Source organism: Ochotona curzoniae, unplaced genomic scaffold (genome assembly GCF_017591425.1).
Source record: "Ochotona curzoniae isolate NIBS_2020 unplaced genomic scaffold, NIBS_Ocur_1.0 contig_1014, whole genome shotgun sequence".
NCBI classification, from domain to species: Eukaryota; Metazoa; Chordata; class Mammalia; order Lagomorpha; family Ochotonidae; genus Ochotona; species Ochotona curzoniae.
In genome coordinates, this window is record NW_024464920.1 from 6733391 (window position 1) to 6746365 (window position 12975).

Below are 12975 nucleotides of genomic sequence, written 5' to 3' on the forward strand. Positions count from 1 at the left end.
ACACAGGAGTACAGCAGGAGAATTTCTCCTTTTTACTTAGAGAAGCTAAAGCTTCTGCCCAGACTCCCCAGTGGACATCTTCATTCCATGTCCAGTCATAGCTTCAGGAAGCCTGAGAGCATTTCGCGTATGGAACCATCTTATAGGAGGCTACGAAGGAGAAGAGACTCAGTCCGCCAAGAGTGTCCACCACAGTTCAGAAACAAAATTGCTGGTCCCATACTGCACAGACATTTTCATTTGGATTGATGCCATTCAGTTTTTATCCATACTTTTATCAATATAGAACTTTCATGAAAAACTACACAGGACTTTTATCTTTGCCATTTGACTTTTCTCTTTCAAAGGAAGGATTACGTTTGGGTTAGAAATTTAACTGCCCAGTGAGACCCATCCTGGCTCCCCTAGAAGATCACATTTCATCACACTGCCTTCAGAGTTTTGATGTTTCGAGGCTGCTTTAACTTTGCTTGCTGAGCTCAGCTTCCAAGTCACCCGATTTCTCCGTGCTTCAGAACAGAGAGAGAGATTTCAGAGTTGCACAAATAGTGTGTGCCCTCCGTTACTTCTCATACCCTTTGGAACAAAATCAAAATCCTAATGAGGATCTGCTGTTCCCCGCATTGTCTATGCCGTGCTTTCTCCTCCAAGATCTGTTTCACCCTCATCCACTCCGCTGTATTCTTAGTAGCCTTCTGTCTGTTCCTAGAGCATGCCTGGCACCTGTTCTCACCTCTGAGCCTTCGCACCTGCTGTTACTCCTGTCTGGACTGCTCTTCTCAGAGTCGGCAATGCTTTCTAATGCCTCAGGTCTTCATTTAGATGAACCCTCTCGGGAAGGCTTTCCCATCTTCCTAACATAGGTTTTCCTTGTCTGCTTAGTTTCATTTTTTTTTTAAAAAACCTTAGTCCTCTGTTAATTCCTGAGTAACAAATTTACCAGCTGTGAGACTTTGGACAAATTTTTGGCTTCTCTGGTGCCTTGATTTTTTTTTTATTTTTAAGTTATACATATTTTTGGAGTACAGTGTGTTAAGTCCATTCCTGGATATGGAAAGATTAAATCAGGGTAAATGGCCCTTTCATCTCTTTAAATATCTTATCATTTCTTTGTGTGGGGGAACTTTACAGCTTCTCTTTCGGTTGTTTTCCTGTTTTTCTCTCTAGACTCAATTCTAAAAGTTGAGGGGCCGTATCTGTCCTGTTCTTTGTATATGTATCTCAGAACCACAGCCTGGTACTTGGTACTAAGTGCTCACCTCATGTTGGCTGACCACATATGTGCCAAACGGAAGAATAAGCAGCAGCTCCTCTTCGTTGGGACCTCAGGATTGGACTCTGCCAGCTTGCTGCCAGCTTTCCCTGACCTCCTGTCTAAGGCTGCCCGGTAGAGCTAACAATCACAGTGTATTTGGATTACTGTATTTTATCAAGCATCCCACTCTGTTCACTGTCACCTCTACCCTAAAGAATAATTTTTTTCTCTCCTTTCCTTCCCTGACCTGATTTCTCTTCATGTTTGTTCTTTTTCTCTTAAGTTTGGTTATTTCTAAACACAATCCTCAAGGGCAGGAGGCCGCGTCCTTAAAGCAAGAGATGTCATTTCTTTGAGGACAGCCATCTCTATGGTGGATTAATGAGTCATCTTGTTTTTGTTTTTGTTTTTGCCAGTCCAGCCTTAAATTATCTGCCTGTGTCATCACAAGCGCCTTGTCCAGACAGCCTGTCAGGGGACTGTGACTTCCTTTCTCCTAAACTCAGAACTCAATCAACGGAGAGACTCAACTGTCCTTCTCTCATTCCAGAGAGCTACCTTAATCCATTTCTAGACAGTTTCCCTTTAACCATGACTTTGAAAAAGACCTAGAGGAAAGGTACCTAAAATACTGTCCTGATTCTGAAAATATCATTGTCCCAGTTGACCAGTTCAGTGGTTTGACAAGGTTGTGTGGAAAAGCTAGACCTCTCAGGTCACACTGATCCCATGCTCTTATTTCCTTTCTCCCAACAAAATTTCTATTGAGGACACGGCAAATTATCAGACGATTATGCCCCAAAAAACAGTCTTTTACTGTCATTCTTGACTCTGGGTTATACTGAAGTAGCTTGAGAAGGAAGCAACTACTAGACCTTTTACTAGGTACATAATTTATCTGAAGTTAAATGTGTTGAAGGGCTCTGTAACTGTCACACTCAGTGGCGAGGCTGTGTGTACGTGCAGACAGGATCATGGGGGTGAGTTTTTGGCAGTGCTGTGTATCTGTTGATGGGAATCTCTATCCAGAACGTGTCTCTTGGTAGATCTTGGTTGTCTCTGCATAACAGAAGCATCCAAGTACAACAGCATCAAACATTCATCCCAGGTATGTCTTGCCCTCATCATGAGCACTGAACAAATGGTTTCACATCTCTGAGATTGTTTCCTCATCTACGGGAGGAAAACATCCTACAGGATTATGGAAAGTCTTAGAAATAAGGTGAACCCAATATCTGGAGCACAATGAATGCTCAATAATAGCTGCTAGTGCGTATTACTACCTGCTAGTGAATATTGCTCTCTTTATCTTTTTTTCATGCCTCATTGTGCATGGCTGTTTTGAAATTACCCAACAGCAAATTCAAGGCTGTTTTTGTTTTGTTTTTGTTTTTTCCTTCCTCCTCAAAAAAGCACTTCCTTTTGGAGTTCTGTATCACCAGTGGGCCATCATTTATAAGAGAAAACCACTATAAATAATACCTAACACAAAGGTGCTATGTTCCTCCTCTGATAGAGCAGGCGGCTTGGCCTAACCTAATTGCTGCTTGCTTTTCTCCTGTGCACTGGGAAATGTTCCATATATTAGATAGAAGAATAAAACCCAAATACCTGCCAAGATTACATGTGGCCTAAGCACGGGGGAAAAAAATGTAACTTCACAGCTTGTGATTGGAGAAGGACACAGGACAGCCGCTAAGTGTTTTCCTTTCATCTCTGCTCTTGGCCTGTTCTAATAACTCTCCTTGGGCACTCAGTCTGCATCACAGTGGGAACTGAAAAAGTAGAATTGAGGGGTTCTCCCACCCCCCAACGCTAACCCCACCCCCTGCTCAAGCTCAGCTGCTGGGAAAAACCATTTAAAGCATGCAATATCCGCCCTACCCCTTTGGGCCTGGTGGAAAGCCAGTTAGACACCACGCTTCAAAGAGAAGTTAGAGCTTTGTGGTTAGTGAGGGAACATTTAGGAAAGAAACAGCCCCAGGTCTCTGCCAACCCTGATTCCATGATTCAGTGAACAGAAAGGACTGGAGCAGAGAAGGGAAGTCAGACAACTTTGCAAATTCTCTTTTATAGAGGGGGATTAATTGCTGCTTAAATTCTGTGAAAGCAAATCTGAAATAGATTGCAACACTTGCTTTCAAATGTGAATTTCATATGCGTTCCTCAGTAAAAAAAAAAAATATATATATATATAAACGGATTAGATCTAACCATGATTTTTAACACTCAACATTTTCCTTTCCTACATTAACACCACTGGAAGTGATATGGGTAAATTATGAGAAAAGCTTCTGCCAGATATGGGAGCAAGTTATTTTGATACCTGCTTCATAGAATTGCATGAGAAGCAGAAAGGTAACTTATATTAAGTACCTGAAGAAAGCCTTGCCCACAGTAAAAATGCAGTAAGCGTGCACTTCATACTTAGTTGCACCAATGAACACACACACACACACACACGTGCACGCACACGTACTTCTAAAATATGATGACTAATTAGGGGAAGCATTTGACACAGAAGTTAAGATACTGCTTGGGAAGCCCACATCCCATATTAAAGTCCTGACTTCTATACTTCCAATCCAGCTTCCTGCTAATGCACAACATCGGAAGCAGCCATTGATAGCTCAAGTGCTTGAGCCCCAAAATCCCAAATGGAACTGGATTAAGCTCTGGGCTCCTGGATCAGCCAGTCCCAGCCCTGGCTGTTATAGGCATTTGCAGAAGGAACCAGTGGATGGAAGATCTTGCTACATATTTCTCTCTCTTTTTCTTCATCTAACGAGAAAATGAATTTTTTAAAATGTATAAATTAATGGAAATGAGTCTAAACAAATGGGGCAGAAAGTTTTTGAACTTCATGCATGCAGAGAATCTTTAGAAAGCTTATAAAAATATAAATGAAGAACTTGTAAATTTCAAATATTTTTGTTTCAACATAAACTATATTTTACTTGCTGTGAACTTTTTAAAAAATTAGTCCCATGTATGTACTGAAGAAAAGCGCATGCAAATAATTTTTTCTCATCAACATTGCTTCTTGCTTGAAGGAGTTGGGAGTTAAAATATTTTAAAATGAAGAACAAACTCCTTCTCCTGTAACTATGAAAGTTTCACCAAAGATGGTATAGATTGCTGCATAAATAAGAGACTTTGCAGTCTTTTATAAATATACCTAATTCCCAAATCTATGTGAATATGTGTTTCAATAAAAATTATGATGTTAACAAACTGCTCAATGCTTCAACAAGTGAACACCTGATTACTGAAATTCCTTTTTTTGCTGCTTAAGAACAGCTGTTTCTAGGAGAAGCAGGTTTGGAAAATAAAAAGGAAAAATTGGCAATGGAAAAGTCATTATAATTATGTTAGCAATTGAATATTGTTTAAACAAAAGTCTAGCCTATAATGTATTTCATTAGAATATGCGATTTGCATATGTAAAATACTCCTTAACTTGGTACTCAGTGACAATACAGTTAATTTGAATCGACAATCTAAGAGATCTGAAGAATCCAGAAGACATTCTTCACAAGCTAAAAGCATAAAATTTTAGTTAAGGTGTATACAAAAAATTCCATTCAGTAGACAGAATATATTTAAATAGAAGACCAAGGTAGTCAGATTAAAAAAAATCGCAAAATGTTCTAACACTGCCATTTTGTTTGAATGAAAGAGGGAATTAAAATCCAAAGAACTACATCATCCATTATATTTCATGTTTCTGTATGATTAACTAAATAAAGTTTTGTTATGACACTGATAAGAGAATGATAAGTATAATATTCACCACAATAACTATTAAAATCCTGCAGAGAAGACATGCATTGAGCTTAATTATAAATTGATACCAAATCAACTCAAAACATTTACAGAAGGTAGCAGGTAACATTGTTATTCCAAAAAAATATAAATCAAGTCACATGTTTTTAAAAAAGCAAATATAAAACCTGTATCTTTCCTGTATGTCTGCAAGATATTAGAGTCTTTCTGTTATACCTTCATTCTGTTTTAAATATTTAAGGCCATAAAAATTGTGGCAATATATCTAATTTGGTTAATTATAGAGTAAAAGCAATATTCCCCAATGAATAGTATCCTTTTGATTTTTTCCATCTTAGACTGAATGGAGAGAACAAATAATGTTGTCTAACTCAAACTTATATTAAGAAGAAATAAGGTCCCTCTGGTCCTGAATGTATTTCCTTAACATTGTATATTTCATGTAATATTATGAAAAACTTTCTAGTGAATTGTGCTATAATATTAAGGTTATGAAAATGGAATACTTTTTAAGCTGGAATTCTAACAGACAAAGTCACCAATTACAGATATTTTTAGAGATGATTCCAATAAATAGTTGTTCTATTTCTAATGGATCATTAAACACAAAACAATGCTTCTTATCTATTTGTTCATCTTATTAGTTTATCATAGCTGAGAAATATCCAGTATCCAAAATAAGTAAGATATACCTTCATCATTTGAGGAACTTCAACTATCAGTGTATAGCATCTTAGATGATTTTCCTTCATTTTGTAATTCTAAAAAGGCCTCCTGAATTAGACATTTCTTGTCAGTTAAGGAGTAGCTGTTAATTCATCCATACACCTTGGTACTTGGTAGGGGCCAGGAATATATATCAACTTAACTTCTCATTTTCATAGCATAGGTTTCTAGCCCTGTAATAATCACTGGTAAAAGTAAAATAAACTTCTAACTTATTTAAATGACTGAAAAATTAGAACAGTATTTGCTAAAGATCCTAAAGTTAATAATCATGAAATTTGACTAAGAATTACATAACTAATGATATCCTAAGAATGCCTCGTATGTATTTTTGATTACTGATTTTAATATTGTATGAATATCCCCCCTTTTTTGCCCCATCTAGGTGATTTAACTGCACTTTTATTGTTTGTAGTGGTAGAGCCCCACTATGTATTAGAATTTTCTGTAAAGCTAGGAATGTTCTATACCTGTTACACGATTTAATAGCCATCAGCAAGCTACACGTGGCCAACAAATGCTTGAAATCAAGATTCATTAAGAGTTTACTTGAATTGTCCATCGGAAGGCCATCCTCAACATTTCACCAGGAAATTCTGTGGAGTTGATAGAGTGTCATACTTACCATGGTGAGCTGAGGAGCAAATTGAGAGATGCAAATGTAACAGGGAGGTGAGAAGATGGATCTCCTGGGCAGATGATTACGCAAAAGGTGGATGTGCCAGGATTGTGCTTCTAAAACTAGTGATCCGGCTGTTGTATGAGAAAAGGGCAAAGGGTACAGAGAAGAAATGGGCTAAGATGAGGTTCTCCGACATTTCATAAAGACAATAAATTAAGAATGATTGGCAGCTCCCTGGGAAAAGGGTGTTAGGTTTTGCCCTGGATGGCACAACTGTTAACAAGGACCAAGAACTGCTTAGAAAGTTACAAAGCTGAAAGCATCCTTTCCCTGAAACCATGATAAAATAGAAATGCAATCTCCTATTATTTCATTTTTGAGAAATTCTATAAATTCAATCACTATTTGTTAAAAATTGCATTCTTGGACTTGCTGAAATTTCCAAAACACTGAAATGGAATTTCAAATATATCTCTTGTAATTACATATATAATTATACTAATCTAACATCAGGCATAACTTAACCCATGTTTTTTTTTTACTGCTAAATTCACATTCATTAACATGCTTCATCTGAGGAGTTGGGACCATGACGCTAGAAAGAATATATGACATACCCAAGATGATCCTACCATGATCCAAATTCAGATCCTTAGACTCCATGCCCCCTGCTGTTTGGACAAAAGACGATTGAATGACATATCAGGATATTTTTGGTATTCCTATATATAATACAAAGAGAATATAGAAAGTTTCCCTCAACAAGCATCCTTGGCAATGATAAATGTTTTTTTCTGCATATTACTCAACTAGTACTATTTCCCCTTGAGCACATTATCACAATTTACTCTGTGTTTCCATTAATTTTCATTCATTTTTCAATGTTTAGCAATTATTACGTGTTAGTAAATTTGACCCAAAAAGAAAGTTGCTATATGCTTAACATACACTCTCTTAAAAATGAGCAATTTTTCTCCTATAATTCAAAAAGTCTCCTTGAAAGTGGATATGACAAATCCTTTTTTAAGATTTATTTATTTTTATTGGAGAGTCAGATTACAGAAACTCAGAGAGAAAGATCTTCCATCTACTGGTTCACATCCCAAGTGACCACAACAGCCACAGCTGAGCTGATCTGATGCCAGGAGCCAGGAACCAGGAACCATCTCTGCATCTCCCACTGGGTGCAGGGTCCCAAGGTTTTGGGCTATCCTCCGTTTTCCCAGGCCACAAGCAGGGGCCAGGCTGGGGAGTAGAGCAGCCAGAGCACAAACCAGCACCCACATGGGATCCCAGGCTTGCAAGGTGAGAATTTAGTTACTAGGCTATCTTGGACAGGGTAGTAAACTCGTAGTAAACCTATGGTTTGCAGGAATAACAGAGGTCTTTAAAGATTTAATTGCTTCTGTCATTTTAGTGTTCAAACACTCAAAACACCTTTCCCCATTGCCCATAGTTCATAGCTCCTGTGTCAACAAACCCAGGAACACTGTGGGTTTGTACAGTATAAACAGACCCTATATTGTGCATGAGCTGAAGCTATGGGCTCATAACGGAGCAGAATGGAGAACCTGCGGTAATGTTCTAAGCAACAGGTGGCCAAGTATTTTTTAAAGCCTGGACAACTCCTTTGGAAAACCCATGGAAGAATAGAAAGTCAGAATGGTATCACATACCCTGCTCGTGCCACACTAGTCCACTTCTGGAAACAGTAACAGTCACAGAACTAAGTCATTTGTATTCTTAGCCATGTTCTACTGTGTGCACAAAGTGATTTCTTGAGTGCAGTGTTTCTTCTGGCATATTGTCAGGACCCTTATTTGTTTTTCATTAGGGCTTTACATTCTCAGGCTGCTATCTATCTAGATTGTTCTGCCTTCTTCAAGATGGCCAGCTTGAGTTGTTTCAGCCCAGGACTGATACTGTGTGGGCGGGATGTTTTTCTTCTTCAATGCAATTGGCCATTCTAAATCCCCAGCCATGAAACTATTCTAGTGGTGTTAATCCTTCTAAGAACAGTCCATGATCCAATTGCAAGGTAATCTGATAGCCTGTCATTTGCATCCATCACTTCTGTCTCTATCCAGGAAAAGCCATTAGTAAGCATACTCCTCCTTCTTCATCAACTCAAGAAAAGGCATTCAGATGTGTATGGCTATACCCAAGCCTGTCAACACTGTCTATTCTGCCTTTATCCCTGCTACAAATTGGATCCCCAGGTTGAACCTCCTCATAATTTTAAATCCACCCACTTCTTTCTGCTTTCCAAGACCACTTCCTCACTCTAAGCCTTCATCATCTCTGGAACAATTACAGTGATTTCTGCATAGTCTCTGGGACCTAGGATTTCCCTTCCCAGTTTATTTTTCTCGGCAACAAACAAACAGGCATTTTATCATCTCTATTTATGAGTGGTAGCGTGTTGCATATTAGCACAGAGTTTGATCCGTGAAAGCAGCTATCTGAATTAGTTAATTTCTATAGAATTATGAATTTCAAGAGAAATCCTAGAATTCTGAAAGACTGAACTTTTAATTTCAGTACAAAGCTAGCAATCTGTAAGTTCCCATGTGTGAATTACAGGAACAAAATAATCATTGAAATCATAATCTCATAACCGTCCTGGTTCTTGGAGATAAGGTGGTTGAAGTTTACCATTTTATATGAAAGATCTTTACTGATCTTTACCAGTTTGGAATCCCATGATGAGACTTTGTTTTAACCCTGCCCACAGCTTCCCAGCATGGTCAGGTTGAAATCTAAATCCCTCATCCTGACACACAGCACCTGGGGGGAGGGGTGCTGGGCTCCATGTCCCTTCCCATCCCCACCTTTGGCTTCTCCTTCCCTTCATACAGAAACTCATGCTTCCAAGAACATCATGTTCTTCCCTTCACCCAAGTCACTGCACAGGCACTCCTCTCTTTGTCCTTCATCTTTCAGGTGCTAAGTCCTAACCATCCTTCAGATATCTGACTAGGCACCAGCACTTCATATCCCAAGCCCTCTCTCTGGAATCCCAAGGAAGTGCCACTGTCATAGCACATCCACAGCCCTCAATCAGTCATCCATCACAGGAATGAGAGAAATAAAGACAGCTATAAAGAGGGACTCATACTTTATTCATTGTTTCTTTCTCCCATCTTCATCTGGTGACAGGCATTCAATGTTTCCAAATTAATCACTGATCATCACTTTTAACCTGCCTACTCTACACTAATTTTTCTGTCAGTTCTCCTCACAGTATCTGTTTTCAAGGAGAATAAAAATGAATAAATAACATTCCATGGAGTCGTGGAAGGGTTGGGGGAATCCCAGGGCCTATGAAACTGTATCACATAATGCAATGTAATTAATTTTTTAAATACCCTATTTAAAAATAAAAAATAAATAACAATTGAAGTCATTGATAATCCCCAATGGCAACCCAAGGGTTGCCATTTACAGTTTGCCAAGAAGAGTTTTCAGTAACAAGAATGAATCTCCAGTGTAACAAATTCAACCATAAGTAATCAGGCATGTGACATATTTATAAAGGAAGGGAAGCTTGTCTGTAACAATGACCCAATCTATCCTCATCCTTACAGAAGAATGACATCTATATAAAAAAAAAGATTATTTCTTGGTTATTTTTCCTTCTATTGAATGAATCCTTGTCTACTCATAGAATAGGTGCCTTATATAAATGGTAACATTTCTGCTTTTGTTTCAGGGAAGCAATGTTATGGAAGATCAGGATTTGTTGGAAATCGGAATCCTTAATTCTGGGCACAGACAGAGAATTCTACAGGCCATCCAGCTCCTTCCCAAGGTAGGTAATGCTTTATTACCCCAGGGCTGTACATGGGTTCCAGTGGTTGGAAAGACCAAATGCAAAGGTTGTTAGTATTTGAGTGTAATGTTTTGAAATACAGATGTTGCTCAAAACAACAGATGTTCTTAGGTCCAACTACTCATTCTGGTTCATGTGATGACTATAAGCTACACTTGGCTTAGATTTTCTTAGAAGGTTGTAATACAACAAACTTTGCTGGCCAGCAATGCAGCTTCAAAATTCTCTTGCATGAGAATGTTAGTAGCAATACAAATATCAATTTTTAATGTTTTTAAATAAATTTATTTTATTTTATTTTTTTTTAAAGATTTATTTCTATTATTTTTTCATTGGAAAGGCGGATATACAGAGAGGAGAGACAGAGAGGAAGATCTTCCGTCCGATGATTCACTCCCCAAGTGAGCGCAACGGGCCGATACTATGCCGATCCGAAGCCAGGAGCCTCTTCCGGGTCTCCCACGTGGGTGCAGGTTCCCAAAGCTTTGGGCCGTCCTCGACTGCTTTCCCAGGCCACAAGCAGGGAGCTGGAAGGGAAGCGGGGCTGCCGGGATTAGAACCGGCGCCCATATGGGATCCCGGGGGTGCAAGGCGAGGACCTTTAACCACTTGCGCCACCGCGCCGGGCCCGTAAATTTATTTTATTTTTGATGCTGTTTACATAGTTGAGAACAATTTATACCCATGTGGACCAGTGATTAGAGTAGGGAAGGTCAAGGAATGGGGGGAAATGGATGAGACAGTTGCTTCCAATTTTTTTTCCTTGTTGTATTAGGGGTAGAGGAGAGAGTTGGGGAAAGGGCTGATCCCAAGAGCCCAACCGCATCAGTAGTCAAGGATGTCTTCCTAGGGTCTCCAATATGGAGCATGTCCCAAGGGTCATGCTTTAGTGGTTTTAATTGTTCTGAGACGTTGTTGATTTCATTGCTCCATTGTTGAGGAAATCCTTGAAAAGTCCATTAGCTGACATATTCCACCCTAGAGTCTCCACTCACACAGGTGCTTTCTGTCAAAGCTTGATCAGGAGAGCTGTCTAGTTTGTTATGCCTTCCGTGGTACTCAATGTCCTCTGCAGACCTCAATGAGCTGTCATGGCTCCCATGTACATATGGGCATGCTGTCCACTTGAATAGGCTTCAACAACCAAGGAGGCCCAGCTCTCACACATGCACTCCATGGTCACATCACAGATCATGTGGTTTTTCACTATCCAGAGTTTTGAGTCCAGTGGTCCAGTTGCAGGGGTTCCCCAAGAAACCTTACCAGCAGTGACCCCAGACCTGACTGCTGTATGTCACCCAGTTCTGGTTCCAGCTCAATCCGTCATCCACATTAGCCCACATACACTGGTGGTTGCAGTCATCCAGTCAGTTCTGTCCCCAATGCCATCTCATACACAAACCAATGAATGTCATGACTCAGCCTAATTCTTCCTACCCACCATATTTTCAGCCCTCATGCACACCAGCAGGAACTGAAGCCTAGTCAGAGCTACTCACAATAACCCAAACCTGGCCCACCCTCAGCCTCGGCTCCTGCACATTGCCAGTATGTGCAGCAGACCAGTCCAGTTCATCCTCCAAACCTGAGCCACATATATTGCTAGTAAGTACTGTAAACTGGCTTGGTCTGGCCTACTCCCAGTCTCAGTTCTTGCACTCACCAGCAGGGTCTGTGTCCTGACAGAGGAGTTCCCCAGTTTCCTCAAAAAGATACCTCCCAGTCATAGATCTCATGCACACTGGTGGGTTCTTGGCCCAGCATAGCTTGGCCTAACTCCTGTCTAGCAGGTGCAGCAACCTTGCCTGATCAGCCCACACCTCTTCCAGCTCTTACTGCTGGGTGCTACAAGCCAGCCCTGCCTGGCCCACCCCAGACCCAGATCTTATATGATTCAGCAAGTACCCGAACCTAGCCCAGCCTGTCCTAGTACCACTCTCACTCTCATCAGTATTGGTGGGTACTGGAGTCTAGCCCAGTTTGGCATACCAAGACCCAGTCTACACCTATGCCATGGAATATTGTAGGCATGTCCAGCCCAGGTTACCCCCTGTTTCAGCTCTTGCACTCACCAGTGGGAACCACAGCCCAGCTGTGGCATCCCTTAGCTCTCAGACCAGGCCCACTCCCTGCCACAGATCTTGCACGTACTGTTGGTTGCTGCAACCCAGCCAAGCATAAACCATACCCCCGGTTGGCCTTTGCCATTGGATGCTGCAGCCTGGCATGGCCTGGCCTACCCTCAATCCCAACTCTCACTGGTGGGTGCTGTAGCCTAGCCCTGCTTAGCTTGTCCCCATCCCTGGCTTTCATACAAACCGGTAGGTATTGATAGCCTAGCCTACCATAGCATAGCGTGCACCCCATTCTGGTTCTTGTGCATGCCAGTGTACTATGGTTTGGCCTCGCCATGCCCAGTTTACCCCTCAAGAGCCAAACCACACTCTCCCCACACATGAAGCAGCCCTGCCCTGACTGACCAACATCCATCCCTGATTCATGTGCTCAGTGGTACAGTCTACCAGGGGAGCTCCCCAAATTTTCCCCACCAGGCCTAGTTCCAGACCCAGATCTCACTTATGCCAGCAGATGCTAGACCCTTATGTAGTGTAGTCCAGTCCCTTAGTCTTTGCCATTGTGAGTACTGGTGAATGTTGTATCCCAGGCTGTCTCTCACCCAATTCTCAGGTGCTCTTGTGGGTGCTACAGCCTGGACCAGATCAGACTGTTCCCAACCCCAACACCCATGAGTGT

At 40.8% G+C, this 12975-nt stretch overlaps 1 protein-coding gene across 18 annotated transcripts in view; it reads left to right on the forward strand.

Annotated features, from left to right (window-relative positions):
• ANKS1B (ankyrin repeat and sterile alpha motif domain containing 1B) overlaps positions 1–12975 on the forward strand; it is a 1034668-nt gene that overhangs the window by 708679 nt on the left and 313014 nt on the right. For all 18 annotated transcript variants that reach the window (XM_040980136.1, XM_040980153.1, XM_040980163.1 and 15 more), the window contains one exon: positions 10102–10200. In XM_040980136.1, coding sequence (XP_040836070.1) covers positions 10102–10200 — 99 coding nt within the window. The remainder of the gene's footprint in view (positions 1–10101; positions 10201–12975) is intronic.